Genomic DNA, 20753 nt, shown 5'->3' on the forward strand with positions numbered 1-20753 from the left:
TGTTGTGTCTGCTAAACATTCTTATCACACTCATGCTTGATTATGGACACAAGGGTACTTTTTGTTGGGGATTTGCGCAACCTGACGCACTTTTTGTTGGGGATTTCCGCAACCTGACCCACTTCATTCCGTTTCTCGCAGTGTTGTGGTGACACTATTAACCCTTCTTATGCCGTGATAAAACTATGTATCATCAAAATTAACATTAGTACATATGGTAGCCTACTTCAGTAATCATCCCTGAGTAAGATCACACAATCAAACATTAGTACTTCTATATTCTTAGTACCTTCCTGTGTTAGTAAACCCAGCTTTTTCTCTTTCTCGCAAATCCGGCCATGCTTAACTGGGTAACATTGGTAATGGTGTTTAGGCCGGGGAAAGGCCATACTAGACTCACCCTCGGCGACAATGGTCCCACCGGGAATCAAACCCACGACCTAGGTGTTGTTAGCACCATGCTCTACCAACTGAGCCACAGAGGACCCTATTAGGAGGAGGTGAGAAGTATCTGACTGTAGGAGGGGCAACGGTAACGATGCTCTACAGAAGTGAAAGTAAACGTGGTTGGTGTATAAAAGCCCTCGTTGTTGTCGTCCTCCTCGTTGGAACCTTCTCTACCCAGCAGCTCCTGGTGTCCAGTCTCTGTTCACACCTCCTCAGACACCCTGACAAGACTACAGACTCAGACAGGTGAGAAAATATGAATTAGGAGTGAATTACAGTACTGACTGGTACAAGAAGCTAGACAATGATAAAGAAAGTTCAAGTTCAAGTTTATTTTTCATAACACCATAAAGATGAATAAATGGGGATTAGATAATAAATGTAAAGGCAAAATTAATTCTAATAATTTTTTTGTTGCATGTTTATCATTTTGAAAATACACCTAACTTAAGGGAACGTACTTTCCCATGCCTCTGTTTAGATATTTATAATGACAACATGATGATTGGATGACTGGATTCCAGGTGGTTTCCATGACGGTAAACTTCAGAGAAGTCAGCCAAAGCACAAACAGGTCTGACCACCAGGTTGACAGGACGGATAAGAAACAAAAATGAAAGTAAAGTGTTGCAGACATTGAAAAATCACTCTCAACAAAGATTATAGGCACATTCATCTCACTACTGTAAATCACACTCTCTGTCAAGTATCAGAACTAGTGAACCCATGTGCAGCACACAGAGTCAGAACACAGGTATAAAATATTAGAGTATTTAATAAGGGACAAGCAGTGAATGGGGAATGGGGTAAACTGGGCACGCAGGTGGGCAGGGCAGACAGAGCAGACAGGGCAGGTAGAGCAGACAGGGCAGGGAGGGTAGGCAGAGCAGACAGGGCAGGGGGGGTAGGTAGAGCAGACAGGGCAGGTAGAGCAGGGAGGGCAGGGAGGGTAGGAAGAGCAGACAGGGCAGGCAGAGCAGACAGGGCAGGTAGAGCAGACAGGGCAGGTAGAGCAGACAGGGCAGGGAGGGTAGGCAGAGCAGACAGGGCAGAGGGGGTGGGCAGAGCAGACAGGGCAGGTAGAGCAGACTGGGCAGGAAGAGCAGACAGGGCAGGGGGGGTGGGCAGAGCAGACAGGGCAGGTAGAGCAGACTGGGCAGGAAGAGCAGACAGGGCAGGGGGGGTGGGCAGAGCAGACAGGGCAGGTAGAGCAGACTGGGCAGGAAGAGCAGACAGGGCAGGGGGGGTGGGCAGAGCAGACAGGGCAGGTAGAGCAGGGAGGGCAGGGAGGGTAGGGAGAGCAGACAGGGCAGGGGGGGTGGGCAGAGCAGACAGGGCAGGTAGAGCAGACAGGGCAGGTAGAGCAGACTGGGCAGGAAGAGCAGACAGGGCAGGGGGGGTGGGCAGAGCAGACAGGGCAGACTGGGCAGATAGAGCAGACACAGAAGGTTGGTGAGGAGACGAGCAGCAGGTGTGTAGATGGTAGGTGTGTAGATGGTAGGTGTGTAGATGGTAAGTGTGTATATGGTAGGTGTGTAGATGGTAGGTGTGTAGATGGTAGGTGTGTAGATGGTAAGTGTGTATATGGTAGGTGTGTAGATGGTAGGTGTGTAGATGGTAGGTGTGTAGATGGTAGGTGTGTAGATGGTAGGTGTGTAGATGGTAGGTGTGTATGTGGTAGGTGTGTATGTGGTAGGTGTGTATATGGTAGGTGTGTAAATGGTAGGTGTGTAGATGGTAGGTGTGTATATGGTAGGTGTGTATGTGGTAGGTGTGTATATGGTAGGTGTGTAGATGGTAGGTGTGTATATGGTAGGTGTGTAGATGGTAAATGTGTATATGGTAGGTGTGTAGATGGTAGGTGTGTAGATGGTAGGTGTGTAGATGGTAGGTGTGTATGTGGTAGGTGTGTAGATGGTAGGTGTGTAGATGGTAGGTGTGTAGATGGTAGGTGTGTATGTGGTAGGTGTGTATGTGGTAGGTGTGTATGTGGTAGGTGTGTAGATGGTAGGTGTGTAGATGGTAGGTGTGTATGTGGTAGGTGTGTATGTGGTAGGTGTGTAGATGGTAGGTGTGTAGATGGTAGGTGTGTAGATGGTAGGTGTGTAGATGGTAGGTGTGTATGTGGTAGGTGTGTATGTGGTAGGTGTGTAGATGGTAGGTGTGTAGATGGTAGGTGTGTATGTGGTAGGTGTGTAGATGGTAGGTGTGTATGTGGTAGGTGTGTAGATGGTAGGTGTGTAGATGGTAGGTGTGTATGTGGTAGGTGTGTAGATGGTAGGTGTGTATATGGTAGGTGTGTAGATGGTAGGTGTGTATGTGGTAGGTGTGTAGATGGTAGGTGTGTAGATGGTAGGTGTGTATATGGTAGGTGTGTAGATGGTAGGTGTGTAGATGGTAGGTGTGTAGATGGTAGGTGTGTAGATGGTAGGTGTGTAGATGGTAGGTGTGTAGATGGTAGGTGTGTATATGGTAGGTGTGTAGATGGTAGGTGTGTATATGGTAGGTGTGTAGATGGTAGGTGTGTAGATGGTAGGTGTGTAGATGGTAGGTGTGTATATGGTAGGTGTGTAGATGGTAGGTGTGTATATGGTAGGTGTGTAGGTGGTAGGTGTGTAGATGGTAGGTGTGTAGATGGTAGGTGTGTAGATGGTTTGATGGCTAATTCAGAATCAAGAAAGGGAGCAGCATAATTGGATTGGACAAAATTAGATTAAAATTAGATTAAAAACACATGTTCATAATTTGCTTTCTTGATCCATGTTTATTCGTAGGCAGACATGGTTTGGGTTTACAAGGACGATTGTGATTCTTTTGACATCATGTGATGATAGGAATCTGGTTTATCTGCTTCTTACCAAAGGGATGTAAGGCCTGTTTTAATTGGTCAAGTCACAAGGGGACTCATAGTGTCATAATTGATGAAGTCAACTGACTTCTGTAGCTTTGACTTGCGCTCCCTGTCTGAATTGGACTGAAACATCTATTGTATTTATTGTTTACTCATATTTATTGTTTACATTATTCGTATTTTTCTTGTTGTAAAGCACTCAGCAAAGGAATTGTCTTTTTTTCAAAAAGCGCTGTACAAATACATTTGATTGACTGATTGATTGAACACCACTAAGTGAACTGCAATGTGAAACACAGTTACCTACAGTATGCCATTTCTGTCCATTCCAGGTGATAGCCATGTGACAAAAAGCCTGCTGAGTGAATTACTGCACCTTGCTTTACACTGACAACCCTTGCCGTTAGTCACCACACTACGTCATGTCCCTGACGTCTCGTTGCACTACCAGTGCCACTGTGCCCGATGAGTTAGAGGTATAGAGGGATGGAGGGAGGTAAAGAGAGAGAAAGAACAGGCGGAGAAGGAGAGAGGTATAGAGGGATGGAGGCAAGGGGAAGAAGAGAGAGAGAGAGAGAGAGAGAGAGAGAGACCATATGAGATGACAGCAGGGTGTCAGAGTGTGTTACACTACCAGTACATCTTTCCTTGCCACTGTGCCCTATGAGTTAGCATGGGGGATAGAGATAGGGTTAGGCCTAGGGTTAGGGTTAGGGTTAGGGCTAGGGTTAGGGTTAGGGCTAGGGTTAGGCCTAGGGTTAGGGGGGATTCGCCTCATGAGTGAGATGTTTACTGTATGCACAGTACAGTGTGTGTGTTTGTTGTTGATTCAATAATTGATTGACTGCGGGACACTGTTTAGCACTGCTCAGTTCTTAAATCAAAGCTAAATCAAAGCTCGTTCAATATGTGGTTAGCAAACTAGCAGTTTTTGATGATACGCAATTTACATGATGCAATGTTCGGTTTATTCAGCTCGGGTCACTAGTTCTGTGTCGCTGAACGAGGAGTCATAAACATCGTATTTGTTTACACCTTTGGCGCTGAAACTGATACGTGTTTTCAGATGAACACCTTTGAGGTGTTTAACAAACCACTTTTTATGTTCATCCTCGCAGGAGACGGTCACATACAGTAAGTGTGGTTTTCCTCCGCAGGTATGCATCGTGGTTACGGGACAGGGAGGCTGCCTACAGTCCTGAAGGTCAGCCTGCTGTGTCTGGTGCTACTAGGCTGCCCCCTGGTGGGGGGAAATAAGACTGAGGAGGGCCAGCCGATCAAACAGGAAGAAAACATGGAGGACCGGATGGGAATGGGAGCAGACAGACACAGCTGTCAAAGTGGCCACACTGGTCTGTTTGAAGACGGACATCACAAGACTGACGAACAACTCTGCAACGGGGATGAGCGTGGAGAGACATGGGTAGACAACTGATGACAGGGGATTTGTGTATTATTTCATAAAAGATAAAACAACAAGGTCACATTATACAATGTTCATTACAGTGTCACACAGTACTACGCACATTATAGTGTCAAGGGTACCAACAACGTCATCTAATGAATCGGCAGAAAGACCATCAAATCAAATCAAATCAACGCAAATCAAATATCATACAACAGGTGTTTTTATCATACAACAGGATACTGTTGTAAACCTAAAATGAAATGCCTAATATGAGCTCTTTCTCAACAGTGCAGGGAAATAGTAATAATAATAAGAGTAATAATACATGGATGGGAATTAAATACGTGTAATAATGTAATAATAATGTTTGTAACAATTGATGTTCCTCACTGTTCACAGTTCAAGGAAGTGAGGGCTGACGTGCTGCAGATGATTCTCGACCGACAGGAGACGATTAAGGAAGTTCAGCGCACATATCAGCTAAGCATGGTGAGCCCCCCCCCCCTCTCCCCCCCCCCCCCCCCCCCTTCTCCCCCCCACTCCGCCCACACTCATATCAGCAAGGTGAAGCCTCATAATTGAGCCCTTATGTCAGGTTGAATTGTGCTTTGAGGGTGGGCTACCTTAGAAAACGACAAGACCCAAAGTGCATGTCTTTACAGCTTTGTGATGGAAGTAAAGGGATCGAATAATTGGGTTAGGGTTAGGGTTAGGGCTAGGGCTAGGATTAGGGCTAGAGTTAGGGCTAGGGTTAGTGCTAGGGTTAGGGCTAGGGTTAGTGCTAGTGCTAGGGTTAGGGTTAGGGTTAGGGCTAGGGTTAGGGCTAGGGTTAGGGTTAGGGTTAGGGCTAGAGTTAGGGCTAGGGTTAGGGTTAGGGCTAGGGTTAGGGCTAGGGTTAGGGTTAGGGTTAGGGCTAGAGTTAGGGCTAGGGTTAGTGCTAGGGTTAGGGCTAGGGTTAGTGCTAGGGTTAGGGTTAGGGCTAGGGTTAGGGCTAGGGCTAGGGTTAGGGCTAGGGCTAGGGTTAGGGCTAGGGTTAGGGCTAGGGTTAGGGTTAGGGCTAGGGTTAGGGCTAGGGCTAGGGTTAGGGCTAGGGCTAGGGTTAGGGCTAGGGCTAGGGTTAGGGCTAGGGTTAGGGTTAGGGCTAGGGTTAGGGTTAGGCCTAGGGTTAGGGCTAGGGCTAGGGTTAGGGCTAGGGGGGATTCGCCTCATGAGAGAGATGTTTACTGTATGCACAGTACAGTGTGTGTGTTTGTTGTTGATTCAATAATTGATTGACTGCGGGACACTGTTTAGCACTGCTCAGTTCTTCATTTTGAACATTGTGGGGAGTATGTCGCTTGAGTGAACTGCTGACCTGAGAACTGTACTTCATAAGATACATACTTCATAAGATACATACTTCATAAGATACATACTTCAAAGATACGTTCAGTTAGGATGTTTCACTTATTTCTCAGGAGGGTATTGCAGACAAAACCTTCATTCTCTTCTCCTCTCTTCTCTTCTCTTCACTTTTTGTTCAACTCCATTAGAAAAATGCAGACAGTGAGAGGGAGAACATTTTGCAGTTCATCACTGCTCTGACACACCATATACGGATGGGCTATGTGAAAACCCTTGAGTTGATAGAGGACAAAGAGACGGCAGCATTGGCGTGGTCTGTACAAGTGATTATAGACCTACAAAAGGAAATCGCTGACCTGGAGAAAATAGGAAATGACCAGATCTCACACATTGAGGACCACCTCCACCTCCTACAGGTCTGTGATCCTGTCTCTGGTCAACGACAACACATCGAAACCAGGGGAGGCTGGTGGAGGTAGAAATCGGAGGACAGGCTGATGCATGGAATGAGGTATGAGGAGTGGTATCAACGTTGCATGTTTGATACGACTCCTCATTTCGTTCCATGTGTCACTATAAGCCTGTCCTCCGATTTCTACCTCCACTAGCCTCCCCTGACTTAAACCTGGTGAAACATACCAGCATTCCAAGCATTGTTGTGTTGTGTGTGTGATGTTGTGTGTGTGATGTTATACACTCACTGGCCTCCACTGGTGTGTACGCAACCTTATTGATAAACCACATAATAGCATCATTCATGCCTTGGGGCCTGAACAGTCACATACACATTCACATACACATTCACATACAAAGTCACATACACAATCACATTCACATTCACATTGTTACGACTCAGTTGTGTCTAGGGTAAAGGGAAGTACGTAACAGATTTGACTAACTAAAGGCAGGAATCTTGAGCGCGTTGGTGTGAAATAAAAGAGACCAGACCAGGATGGAGTGAACTGAATTAGTGGTATATTGTAAATAGTGTGGGGGGGGTGTACGGGCAGTGTACACACAACACAACAGACACACACAACACTAGCAGCCCACAGGCCAAGGGGACACGGATGTTGCCAAAGAAAAGAAAGTAACAAACATCTAGGAGGGTTAGGAGAGGCTACTAACTGATCCTAACTAAACATCCAAACTCAAAATACCTCTCTGACTAACTAACTACTCTGACCAAGGACATCAAAATGTACATGGTTGGCAACCACCCCTTTCCTAGTGTTTCTATACAACAGTTCCACCTACGTGTGAGAGTATAGAGGCCTCTGTCTTACCTGCCCCAGGGCCTGGACCATACAAACAACTACCCCACACACACACAATCAAGGTAGGGGAAAACAAGTGTCAGTGGGGGATACATACATCAAAGTGTACAACAAAGCATGAGCTCAGGAAGAGAGCGACTGGCATGCAACACACAGCTTAAATACTAAATGAAGGGAGTTGATTGGGGTTGGACTGGGATGGCAGGTGATTAGGAGGATTGGCAGCAGGTGCAGCAAATGGGAGTGGTGATGTCGCCCTATAAAGAAAGAGGGAAAACAGAACAGACAAACCTACGTGGAACGTAACACACATACATTCACATACACATTCACATACACAGTCACATTCACATACAACTCATACACATTCACATTCACATACAACTCATACACATTCACATGAGACTGGATTCACAAGTGTCACAACATCTGTCTCCACCACCTAAACCTCAAGTTGTTGGTCAACAGCCACCTCCCTCATACGTTGAGGTATGATCCCCAAATGACAATATTGTTTTGTGACAAGATCTTTGCCCCCCCCCCCCCCCCCCCCCCCCCCTCTCTCTCTCTCACCCACTAGGACTGGTCTGAGATCAGTGTCCACAGTGATCCAATGACAGGGGATTTTGGGAAAGCATTGTCTGACCTGTTCAACCAATTTGACAGTGAAAAAGACAGGCTGATTTCTGCAGGTAAACATGGAGAGCTTAAAGACAACATGACACTTTCCCCACGTTCAGTCAGCGTTGTGTGGCAGCCACAGGTGCCTGTATGCTTCTTCAACATGCTGTCATCTATTTTCACATAAAACAAAGACGTGATGTCGTTTCAGAATCAGAATTCTTTTTTATTTGGCCAAGTATATTTGCACATAGAGGAAACTGACTTGGTGAGGTTGGTGCATGGACATAAAAAACAATAGCAAATATTGACATGAAATTTACAAAATAGCAAAGTATTAACAAAATAGCAATAACAAATTAGTGGAATCACAATTAACAGAATTAAAGACTAAAAACAAACAAAGAAGTGCGCACCAACACACCGTGGCAGCCGTAGGAAGCGCCATCTTCACCAAGTCAATTTCCTGTATGTGCAGATATACTTGGCCAAATAAAAGGATTCTGATTCTGATTCTGATTCTGATTCTGATTCTGATTCTGATTCTGATTCTGATGGGTTTTGCAACATCACAACAAAACAGCATGACAGCATGACTGTGGAGTGACATAAAGTTACCAGTCTCCTATTATAGAAAAGATAGAGACATAGCTTGCAATTACAGTCAAATCATGTACAGGTCGGTGTACCAGATTGGTGCTACTAAACTGTGTTTGAAGTTTCTCTAACCGAATCCTGCCATTCTGTAGGATTTCGTCACCACACTGTACCAATGTGTATTGTTTGTAATGTGTGTATCCTCTGTGTCCACATGCAGATCTGGGGAGAATACAGAAGTGTGCAGGTAGGTACTGTGTTATACCACAGGGGAGGCTGGTGGAGGTAGAAATTGGAGGATGGGCTCGTTGTAATGCATAGAATGGAATGATGATTGGTATCAAACAACCTCCCCTGTGTTTTCACTATGATAAAAAATGTGCATCATACAGCAAGCTTAGTAAGCCCTCTCTCTCTCGCTCTCTCTCTCTCTCTCTCTCTCTCGCTCTCTCTCTCTCTCTCTCTCTCTCTCTCTCTCTCTCTCTCGCTCTCTCTCTCTCTCTCTCTCTCTCGCTCTCTCTCTCTCTCTCTCTCTCTCCTCCATTCATCAACAGTGGATGTAACTCTGGACCCTGATACAGCACATCCCGCTCTCATCCTGTCTGAAGATGGGAAACAAGTGAGAGATGGAGACAGACGACAGAATCTCCCTGACAACCCAAAGAGGTTTGATCCTGTTGTCAGTGTCTTGGGGAAGGAGGGCTTCTCCTCAGGGAGATTCTACTATGAGGTGCAGGTGAAGGACAAGACTGACTGGGACCTAGGAGTGGCTAGAGGGTCCATCAACAGGAAGGGGGATATTACAGCTAACCCTGACAATGGATACTGGACTGTGTGCCTGAGGGATGGGGAGTACAAGGCTCTAGCAAGCCCTCCTGTCCTCCTCTCTCTCAGTCAGAAGCCCCAGAAGGTGGGGGTGTTTGTAGATTATGAGGGGGGTCAGGTCTCCTTCTATGATGTGGACAACAGGTCTCATATCTGCTCCTTCACTGGCATCACCTTCACTGAGAAACTCTATCCATACTTTAGCCCCTGTGTTAACAGTGATGGTGCAAACTCAGCCCCACTGGTCATCAAACAGACTGAGTTTTCACCTTGGTTCAAATAAAAACAATCATGTTTTCAGAGAGAGAGAGAGGGTTGGGGAGACAGAGAGAGAGAGAGAGGGTTGGGGGGAGAGAGAGAAAGAGGGAGGGTTGGGGGGAGACAGAGAGAGAGGGAGGGTTGGGGAGAGAGAGAGGGAGAGGTTTGGGGAGAGAGAGAGAGAGAGAGAGAGAGGGTTGGGGAGACAGAGAGAGGGAGGGAGGGAGGGTTGGGGAGAGAGAGAGAGAGAGAGAGAGAGGGAGGGTTGGGGAGAGAGAGAGGGAGAGGTTTGGGGAGACAGAGAGGGAGGGAGAGAGGGAGGGTTGGGGAGAGAGAGAGAGAGAGGTTTGGGGAGACAGAGAGGGAGGGAGAGAGAGAGGGAGGGTTGGGGAGAGAGAGAGGGAGAGGTTTGGGGAGACAGAGAGGGAGGGAGAGAGGGTTGGGGAGACAGAGAGAGGGAGGGAGAGAGGGTTGGGGAGAGAGAGAGAGAGAGAGAGGGAGGGTTGGGGAGAGAGAGAGAGAGAGGTTTGGGGAGACAGAGAGAGGGAGGGAGAGAGGGAGGGTTGGGGAGAGAGAGAGAGGGAGGGAGGGAGGGTTGGGGAGAGAGAGAGACAGAGAGAGGGAGGGAGGGAGGGAGGGTTGGGGAGAGAGAGAGAGAGAGAGGGAGGGTTGGAGAGACAGAGGGAGAAGGAGAAGGAGAAGAGAGAAAGTGAGGGTTGAGAGAGTTGCTCCTTTCCCTGTGGATTTCATCTTTACGCATGTCACTTGTGGTTTAAAGGAAACTCACAGTTACAATGAAGACTACACATCTCAAAAGCAGTTCATTTAAAACCGCATTATTCAGCAAAAAGGCGTCCCTGTGCTGAAGGATAGGGAAATATAACTTTCTTTTTTTCCCTTGAACATGTTTCATTGTATACTGTACACTATGTTGTTGCTTGACCCCATTTGCACTGTATAGTCTGATTGTCCTGTCTGTAGCATTGTTGACAATGAAACAAATCATCCATTGTTGACTGGCAAAAATGAGCAATCAGTAGTACAGCACTAATATGGTACAGGGGAGGCTGGTGGGGGTAGAAATGCATGGAATGGAATCAGGAATGGTATCAATGAGCACGTCCTCCCATTTCTACCTCCACCAGCCTCCACTGGTATAGTATAATAGTGTAGTGTGAGAGAACTATTTTCTCTAAGCACCCCCCTAGTGTTCAAAGCAGCGGACTAACATCTCAAAAAAGGGGTTATTCAGAACAAGAAACAGGTGTATGAAAAGTCAGCACCACTTCCTTTTAATGGCTTGTGATTAACATGTAAGTAGACAAAAGGTAGTAATGAAGTGAGCGTTAACCTCAAGTCTTAGCTTGTCCAACGAAATGGAGAATAGTTAGTGAACAAGTTTGATTTAAATCCAATAGAGCAAAAGATGATTCAGAGGCTCCCTTCTTGCCAAATGTAATGAACACAAACGAGTTATAGACGGAATACTCTTAAACGTTGTGGCCACCAACGAGAGCACCACACTAGACTCTTTTAATATCAGATTTAGTCGGGAATCAAGTCGGGAATCAAATATACAAATAACTAGTTAATAAGAGATCTCTACTCACATGCTATATGTCAAGAGTATCTCTCCTAATTATGAGATAAGATTATAATTGGCGAAATCACAATGCTACAAACGACACCTTAACCGTATTCTGCGTCGACCATTGGGTCGTGCAAACACAAACTAAGTGATCATAAAGACCGGGTCAAAATCAATCAAAGATTCAACCGTTGCATTATCGGACAAAGAAGAGAAGCATACTCATCAATTGAGGAGATTTATTTAGACAAGAGATATATAAACTATTCAGCTTAGTTCAAGTCATACAATCAAAAGTGTAAATATAACATATAAAACATACCGTCGTAGTCGACGGTTCTCGGAAAGTAATCAATTGAAAATAAGATTGTGTAGTAAGACTATCCGTGCTAACTCACGTAAGAGATGGGATAAGAAGTCTCCTTGATTTTAGCCAACAACTGTCATCACCATCAATAGGCAGGTGTTCTGAGAGAGGATTTGTTTGTTTTGTTTCTGTCTAATGCACTGCCCAATTTAAGAGTTCAGAAATCTGAATATGAACAACTTCTCATCATTGGTACACACACACACGCACGCACACACGCACGCACACGCACGCAGGCACGCACACGCACACACACACACACACACACACACACACACACACACACACACACACACACACACACACACACACACACACACAACATCAGCCTTGCATGTTTATCAGATGGGGGCTCCTACTTAGATTGACATGTGTTGATCTCTGCTCATACAGTCTCTGAATTAATCCAAAAGTGATTACGGAGGATAAATTAAAGAGCAAATTAATTTCATAACCCTTGCCACAAAATGCTTCATAATCAGTCAGGTGAAGCATATCTAAAGTCGGCGATGCTTTCTTTTACAGTCACTATGTATATGTTACTTAAAAATAAACATGTTCCTAGTAATTGCATGACTATTACCGAATAAAAAATTGTTGGTTACTTTAGGACATCATAACAGTTACTACAGAGAAGCAGTTTCCTATGGCCTATTAAATTGGCTCGGTGTTGATTAATGTAGGTGGTGTGTTAAACATTTTTGAAATAGCCTTCAGCAGTTTCATAGCCACTATCATGATGCATTTTTATTCCAAACCCACTTAAATAAGGTTGACACAGCAAACAAATCACACGTACGTTTTTATTCATATGTAGATGTTTTCGTTGATACTAATCTGACTGCAGTGGTCCAGACTTAATGATAAAAATCTGGAATACATGTTTTTATTAACCATAGACTTTTGTTTTAATTTGTTTCTCTGGTTTCTCTCATTTGCTTTTGGCCTTCATTGCTGATTTGGTCATTTTGCCCTCTGTGGCGCTTGCCTTTTCAACAGTCTTGATGATACCAACTGCCACGGTCTGCTTCATGTCTCGCACGGCAAAGCGGCCTGAACAAAAGACATGAGGAGAGTCAGTTTGTTACTTTGATTGTAGAGTATGGACAATGAAATTACTCCAAGCCTAATGTACAAAACCCATTGGTGTTTCATACATATATACAACTACTGCTGTAGAACACTTTCTTTTTGGAATGTGTTTCTTTTTGGAATGTGTTTCTTTTTGGAATGTGTTTCTTTTTGGAATTTCTTTACAAGTGTCTTCTCTGAATAACCCTGAATAACATTCAGACAATGACAAGCTATGGATATAAATTGACCAAGTTGCAAGTCTTGGTCATATTGGAGGGTGACCACTTTCTTGTTTAAATGCCAGATTGCCCCTTTAACTACTCATAGCAGGATAATAATAATGTTACATTATTGTGTTGTCTTCTTCTGTGGTCCCTTTGACAATGTGCTGCAACATGTATGTAGTAATAATAATAATAATAATAATAATACTGAAATGTGGTAGTAGGATCCTGCTGTCTCCATGCCTGCATGCCCACCCTTTTGGCCTTATTCACATATTGATAATTATTTGTATTTGGAGGTGGGGGGCATTACGGGAGAAACCCCAGTGAAGGGGCGGAGTTACTCACCCAGGGGAGCGAAATCTGAGAAGGGTTCGACAACCATTGGTTTGGAAGGGTGGATCAAAACCATGGCAGCGTCTCCAGACTTCACCATCTTAGGGTTCTCCTCCATCACCTTCCCGGAGCGACGGTCGATCTTCTGTTGCAGCTCAGAAAATTTGCAAGCAATGTGAGCTGTGTGGCAGTCCAACACAGGGGTGTATCCAGCATGGATCTGCCCGGGATGGTTCAGGATGACAACCTTAGAAAAGAGAGCAGACATTAAAAAGCATTAACAATGGAAATTGTGTGAGATTTGAAGAGAACACAGCACTCGGGTTGTACAACTTTTCTTCTTTTAATTGTGTGACAAAGGTAATTATGAATGTCATTATCATTTTACCATCAGAACATCAACAATCAGATGCGCTGAGAGTGTGGGAACTCTTCCACAATTTCTGTACATTCCCGCCACAACTGCTGTGGTATATGTCAGTCAGCATATACACGTCTGTAGATCTGTTGTGGTCCCCATTCCTTGTTCAACCCAAGTGTAGACAAGGCCTAATTTGTTTGAATGTCATTCGTATCAGCAAGCACCTTTCACTAAAACGCTCTGGAGGTAGGGGTGGTGATGGAGGACAAGATGCAGTGGAAAGAGAACCAATTAAACCAATCACCAACCTGAGCAATGAAACATTTGGCTCCTTGCGGAGGTGTGTTTTTGCTGTCTCCTGCAACATTCCCACGCTTGATTTCCTTAACAGAGATGTTTTTCACACTGAAGCCGACATTGTCGCCGGGGACTGCCTCCGTGAGGCTCTCGTGATGCATCTCCACCGACTTGACCTCCGTGGTGATCATGGCCGGGGCGAAGGTCACTATCATTCCAGGCTTCATGATGCCTGTTTCTACTCTTCCCACCGGTACTGTTCCAATGCCTTGAGCAAGAGAGGAAGAGAAGAGTCAAACGCGTCGTTGGGACAAGTGGGCGAGGCATGAATCATCGGAACCTCTCTGTAAACCCTGACACGGTCTGTTGACCGAAACGTTGGTTATATGACCTAGTAAATTACGGGTTGTGGTTGAGTCTCGTATTTATCCAAGTTAGGAGGCATGAATCATACCTAAAGTTTTTCCTGACTTTGTGACCAGACCAGGAAAAACTACAGGCCCCAGTTATGGCCAGGGTTTAGTTAATACTGGGGACCAACTAGGCTTCACAGTTCCATTCCAGCCCAGCACAAACAAACCAGATGCAACTACTAATCAGTTAGCTGTTGATTAGTTTAATCAAGTGTGTCAGTGCTGAATTTAAACAAAAATGTGCAACCATTGGGGTGACGCAGGAATGGAGTTGACAAACGCTTGGCTGCAACCCGATGCTCAGAGTTGTTCATGATCAAGTCAAAAAGAACAGCTCTTGGCCCTGTTCTAACCCTAACCCTAACCCTAACCCTAACCCTAACCCGACTAAGTAAACAGTTGCTATAGTAAGCGTTCTAGCTTTCTGTAAATTTGTATAATTTCTCCATCTCTCATTTCTCCCGACCCCAAAGTCGTACTTTGACAACATGAGTTCAAACAAGCTGTGAAGGAAGAATTATGGAGGTTAAGCATATCAATCTCCCCATCTTATTCAATCCGTTGTTTCAGGCATTGTGTGAGCAACAGTGAGACCATTCAATCTGTTTCATACCTCCAATCTTGTACACATCTTGTAGGGGAAGTCGCAGGGGCTTATGTATTGGACGTTCCGGTGGAATGATGCCATCGATAGCGTTCACAAGTGTCTTCCCAGTATTGCTTTTGCTGTCCTTGCCGGTGACAACATTCCACCCTTTATACCATGACATCTGCAAAATATTGCATAATTAACTGCACCTTCTCTGATACACAAAAGCACCCTCAATTGGACTAAAATGGGGGTAAAAATCAAATCAAATCTGTTAGGTTTTGATAAGAACACACCTTCTCACTGGGTTCTATCATGTTGTCCCCGTGCCAACCACTTATCGGTACAAAAGGAACACCATTTATAGAAAAGCCGATCTTCTTCAGGTAAGAGGAGACCTCCTTCTTAATTTCCTCAAAACGCTTTTCACAGTACGGGGGCGTCGTGTTGTCCATCTTGTTCACTGCCACTATGAGCTGCTTGACACCAAGTGTGAAAGCAAGCAGGGCATGCTCACGAGTCTGGCCGTTCTTTGAGATGCCTGCCTCAAATTCACCTGTTCCCGCAGCTACAATCAGCACCCCACAGTCGGCCTGGGTGGGAATGATAAGGTGTTAATTTCCATATGTTTTTGGTTGATTGGACAAGATACATGCAATCTGATATAATGACTAAAGGGTTACCAGGTGCAGAGGGTATGCAAGGAGGTAAAACAAGTGAGCAACATTTTATTCTACAGTCCCTTTATTATCAGAACATGACTACAAAAGCACATTTTAGTGCATATACATAAAAGTTACTTCCACATTGGAACACGAACCAGAACGTTTTTATTGTTACCAAGAAGTCATCAATTGTTTGGAAATAATTTCATGAAAAATTACCAGAAGGCTCCAACTGTTACATAGTAATTATGTATAGTATACATGGGTTAGGGTTAGGGTTAGGGTCAGGGTCAGGGTCAGGGTCAGGGTTAGGGTTAGGGTTAGGGTTAGGGTTAGGGTCAGGGTTAGGGTTAGGGTTAGGGTCAGGGTCAGGGTTAAGGTTAGGGTTGTATAGTATAACATCAAATAGTCATATAGGACTGTAAAATAAAGTGTTACCGAAAAGCAATAATGAGACCATAATATAACATAGTTGACATTAATGATGCCCAATAACAGCAATAATTTTGAACAGTATAACTGTAAATCATCGCATGTCAGATAGTCATCAAATGATCATGATAATCAATGTGGACTATCATCAAAATGCCTATTTTTACCTACAGCTCGTATAATTATCCAAGCAGTTAAGTGGTCATAGTGATGCACTTATGAAGCACTTATTTGATGACGATATTTACCCAGAATATTGAATGAGGAAGATGTACCGGTAAGCAGGAGGTCTAAAAATAGGGCGCATCTGACTATACTTTAATGTAAAACATATGATAATACATCATGCTCACCTGAGAGGTACCAGTAATCATGTTTTTGATGAAGTCTCTATGGCCTGGGGCGTCAATAATGGTGGCATAGTATTTTTGCGTTTCAAACTTCCAGAGGGCGATGTCGATGGTGATGCCTCGCTCACGCTCAGCTTTCAGCTTGTCCATTACCCAGGCATACTTGAAAGAGCCTTTTCCCGTCTGTAACAACAGAAGGTGTGAAGGATTTTAGTCTGTGATAGTGCTCTCTATCAGTGGTGGTTTTTTGCAGGGACCCCTCTGTCAAGAACACTAAAATACATTCCAGTGGAACCACAGTGAAACCCATGAATGCGGTTGGTATGGTTTGTACAGTCGATTCATCATATTTTACAGGCCTGTTTTCCCCAGATTTAGATAAATCTGACTAGATTTATAAATCTGGTCAAAATATATATATTCTCTTTTTTAGTAGATCTAATTTATGAATCTGAATCTCAAGTTAATATATCTAAATATTGACTTTAAATCTTAAATCTGTGTTTCAAAATACATATTTAACAAAAACATACATATTTAAATTTTATCAAAATGTTTGATTCCAAAATAAATATTTCGCAAACAATCTAGAATTAATTTATGTTATATCTGTAATGCAAAATACGCATTTTAGAAAATTATATATTTAATTTAAATCTTAAATATGGATTACAGAAATAAATATTTATCTCATTAACAAATATTTAAATTAAATCTAGGGATATTAAATTAAATATTTAATTTAAATCTAAGCCTGAGATTTACAATGTATTATTTCTTACAAAATATACAGTACCAGTCAAAAGTTTGCACACACCTTCTCATTCAATGGTTTTTCTTTATTTTTGTATTATTTTCTACATTGTAGATTAATATTGAAGACATCAAAACTATGAAGGAACACATATGGAATTATGTAGTAAACAAAAAAGTGTTAAACAAACCAGAATATGTTTTATATTTTAGATTCTTCAAAGTAGCCACCTTTTGCTTTGATGACAGCTTTGCACACTCTTGGCAAGTTTGTGTCCAGACTTTTGACTGGTACTGTATGCTAATTATTCGCACTATGACAAAATTCAAACGTTAGCTCTCATCTGTAAAATTAGTAACTTGTCATTGCTATAAAGGACAGACAGTACGAAATATTGGCGAGATCGGCGGGTAACAAAGTGAGGACATGTAATTATGGAAAACAGTCGGCCAGCGACCATTGACGTACAGGCCGTGGTTAAAACATCTGCACTAAGAAATGCAACACGACCCCACTGCATAGGCTCCTCGTATAGCCAAGTATCAAGACAGAAGGACTACATCAGGAGATTTGGATTTGTTTCATTACTTAAATGTGTCGCTGTCCGGTGCTGAAATTACGACATGTATGCGGCTACCTAATCAGATTATGTGGTGCTGAAATTGTGTTTTGTACGCTTAAATGGAGACATGTATGCGGCTACCTCGCCTATCAGATTATGTGGTGCTGAAATTGTGTCTTGTACGCTTAAATGGAGACATGTTTATTCGTCTTAACTTTCTCATTCGTTTAGCTTAACGTTGTTTAACGTTTCATGTGACTAATACGTGTAGGCTGTTGATTGGTTGCAGTGATGTGTTCACTTGTTCAGTAAAGTTAGAAATTCAAACTTTGCAGATTGTAAAATGAGTCCGACTCCCCATTTAATCAAAGCAATGTCATCGCTCCAATGGATCTTTTTAGAATATATCTATTGGACAGAAGGTTGAGTGTGTTGCCACTGTATAATACAGTCCACCCTCAGAAGACTATTTTACTAGAAATTGTTTCATTGTGCAGTGTACTATCTATAGTTATACAGTCTTTAGCTGGTATTTATAAACTCTCAAATTATAGTTGCTTTGAGACTGAATAGCTGACGTATGAGATTGAGACGAAGGGCGAGGTCAAGAAAAACTCCCATAGTGCGACTGCCACGTTACTGTACACATGCCTCGAATATCGCATTAAAATAGTTTACCACGCTCAACAGTCCAGCTAAAATAGCTATATTTACAAGTACTATACTGAGCTTCCAATACAAGCTCCGTGCTCCTTTATCTCCAGAAAGCATATAGATATTTTCGTTGTCATGTTATTCTTTAGTTATGATGCAATCACAGGGTTTTTGGGATGTGCGTCCCACCTTGGTCCAATAGGCACTGATGCATAACATATGAATAGTATCTTACTTCTGAAGCTTCCTTCTCAAACTTCTCAATGGTCCTCTTATCGATTCCTCCCATTTTATAAATCAGGTGACCGGTGGTTGTGGACTTCCCAGAATCAACATGGCCTATGACCACAATGTTGATATGTACCTTCTTTTCCATTTCTTTTCTATGAGATGGAGGAAAATCATACTTTACTGTAAATATAAGCACTCCCTCATGAATGGAGAACATCTAATATATTACACATAATGCGTGAGAAGCACTATCTAAACAAATTCATTATATTATTTGTGGTATCATCTCTTCCCTAACCCACTTACCGTTGGTGCACAGGACGGCCCTCCGAATCTCAAACCAGGTTAAAAGAGAGTGTGTGGTGAGCAGGACTGTAGTTATGAAGACTTGGCTTAAAGGTGTGTTAGCCAATGATACGGCCTCTTTAGGAAGGGTGTCGCCACAGGATGGAAAACCTGTTCTTATGCACAGTTTCTGTCAAGAGTCGGCCGAATGTGCAGAAATAGTGTAAAAAAAAAAACCCAGAGAGGATTAAATTAACCTGATCTGTGGCCTGGGGTTGGTCTAGCCGGTGTTGCCTACAGCCTATGGTGTGTATCTGTACCTGCCTGGAATTGTTTCCCTCACTTACCCCAAACAGTCTGCTGCTATACTTGCAACTATCTGTCATACGCTTTTGTCTGCTGAATAATATAAAAGACAAGAAAAGCTGATCTACCTGTTATAAATGCTGACTTGGAATTATTTTTTTATTTATCTAGGTTAGTCTGAGATGCAATCTCTGTTTCAAGAGACCAGTCTTGGTTGCTGAATATCTGTCTGGTTGTACACAGCAGTAAGGAGGAACAATGTTACAGACAAATTACAAACCTACACACACACACATTACCATGAACTAACTATACATTTAGACACACACACACACACATTACCATGAACTAACTATACATTTAGACACACACACACACACATTACCATGAACTAACTATACATTTAGACACACACACATACATTACCATGAACTAACTATACATTTAGACACACACACATACATTACAATAATTGCACACATCACACACAGCACAACAATGGTTGGAATAGGTTTCACAAGGTTTATATCATTGGTTAACTGTTCAATCAAACCATTTCTATAAGGAAATATTATTCAATGCATATAGGCAGTAGGTCAATACAGGAGTGTTTCCTGTTAAATTCAAGTGGTAAAACTGTTTTTCTGCATCATTTTTAGGAAACCAAATAGTACATTTTCCCATAATAATTATAATAATAAAATAGTCATCATGTGACTGCAAGAGACAGGGTTGACATGTATTTATCCACAAATGTGTTGTAGTTTCCCAAACAGCAACTTGTAGAGTTATAGGCTGACCCCATAGCCCTTCACTTCACATGCGGACTGACACAGTGAGAGCATACTATATTGCAGGACTGCAGGAATAAAGCAAAGCCTCCAACTGAAAGGTTGCTTTAGGCCAGGTTGGCAGACAGTGCTTTTCGGACAATAATAGAAGCAAGTTCCTACCGCCCACACCACCTGTATAGACTGTAAAAAAAATATTGAAAAAAAGACTGAAATGTTGCTTCAGGCCATGAGACCACATAGCGCAAACAAGAATAGCAAGTATTTGAATGCCTTGGGCAGACTGAGGTAAGATGTGCTGAAACTTGTTGTGTAGGTTAAACTGTGCTTTCTCAGATCATGCAATAAGATGACCCTTTTCTGTTTTCATGTTCTGTATATTGTTGTTCAGATACTGAAGTCAATACACAATTTTCTAAACGGACGTTTGGTTGAATTTTAGAGTTGGAAGAAACTTGCACGGTTCTCTACCTCGACTTAGTGGCCGAGTGGGCAGAGTGTCAGAGTGTCAGAGTGTCAGAGTGTCAGAGTGTCAGAGTGTCTGCCCTGAGGCTGGAAAGTTGCAGGTTAGATCCCCAACCGAGTCGTACACTTTTAAGATGAGACCCGAAGCTTTTCTGCCTGGCACTCAGCATTAAGGAGATGGTTTAGGGGGAAGTCCCTGGGACACACTAGTGTCCTGTTTAGGGGCGTGTACTTGTACATCAAGTTGCCTCACGCTACAGAAAGAAGAGCTAGAATCCTGCCCTATACGTTGGTCCTGCACACAATGGTTTATTTCTGACTTTATAACACCGGGTTGAGTTAACAGGCCGCTGGATATGATGGAGGCACGCAAAAACAATC

At 43.3% G+C, this 20753-nt stretch overlaps 2 protein-coding genes across 2 annotated transcripts; one reads left to right on the plus strand and one right to left on the minus strand.

The window, feature by feature from the left end:
• The first annotated feature begins 579 nt into the window (after nucleotides 1-579).
• LOC310824359 (erythroid membrane-associated protein-like) lies at nucleotides 580-9707 on the plus strand. The gene is made up of 7 exons (XM_083697614.1): nucleotides 580-693; nucleotides 4456-4721; nucleotides 5106-5195; nucleotides 6239-6466; nucleotides 7908-8019; nucleotides 8766-8792; nucleotides 9100-9707. Exons 2-7 carry the CDS (start codon nucleotides 4458-4460, stop codon nucleotides 9651-9653), a joined length of 1275 nt encoding a protein of 424 aa, XP_083553740.1. The 5' UTR covers nucleotides 580-693; nucleotides 4456-4457; the 3' UTR covers nucleotides 9654-9707.
• Nucleotides 9708-10286: 579 nt separating this feature from the next.
• LOC310824360 (elongation factor 1-alpha-like) lies at nucleotides 10287-18749 on the minus strand. Its single transcript, XM_083697615.1, has 7 exons — nucleotides 18530-18749; nucleotides 16328-16507; nucleotides 15174-15470; nucleotides 14902-15058; nucleotides 13887-14143; nucleotides 13230-13464; nucleotides 10287-12636 (listed from the first exon to the last, which is right to left on the minus strand). Exons 1-7 carry the CDS (start codon nucleotides 18740-18742, stop codon nucleotides 12515-12517), a joined length of 1461 nt encoding a protein of 486 aa, XP_083553741.1. The 5' UTR covers nucleotides 18743-18749; the 3' UTR covers nucleotides 10287-12514.
• Between the last annotated feature and the right edge of the window lie 2004 nt (nucleotides 18750-20753).

Source organism: Argentina silus, assembly GCF_951799395.1.
Source record: "Argentina silus genome assembly, contig: scaffold_107, whole genome shotgun sequence".
Lineage (NCBI taxonomy): Eukaryota > Metazoa > Chordata > Actinopteri > Argentiniformes > Argentinidae > Argentina > Argentina silus.

What these genes read in the sequence shown, in the direction of transcription:
- LOC310824360 (XM_083697615.1), bottom strand. Translation starts at nt 18,742, where the DNA reads ATGTTCTCCATTCATGAGGGAGTGCTTATATTTACAGTAAAGTATGAT. An exon ending in TGATAGAACCCAGTGAGAAG is followed by an intron (nt 15,059 to 15,173) that starts GTGTGTTCTTAT and finishes AATATTTTGCAG; the next exon opens with ATGTCATGGTATAAAGGGTG. An exon ending in CCAAATGTTTCATTGCTCAG is followed by an intron (nt 13,465 to 13,886) that starts GTTGGTGATTGG and finishes CTCTTTTCTAAG; the next exon opens with GTTGTCATCCTGAACCATCC.
- LOC310824359 (XM_083697614.1), top strand. Translation starts at nt 4,458, where the DNA reads ATGCATCGTGGTTACGGGACAGGGAGGCTGCCTACAGTCCTGAAGGTC. An exon ending in ATGAGCGTGGAGAGACATGG is followed by an intron (nt 4,722 to 5,105) that starts GTAGACAACTGA and finishes CACTGTTCACAG; the next exon opens with TTCAAGGAAGTGAGGGCTGA. An exon ending in ACCACCTCCACCTCCTACAG is followed by an intron (nt 6,467 to 7,907) that starts GTCTGTGATCCT and finishes CTCACCCACTAG; the next exon opens with GACTGGTCTGAGATCAGTGT.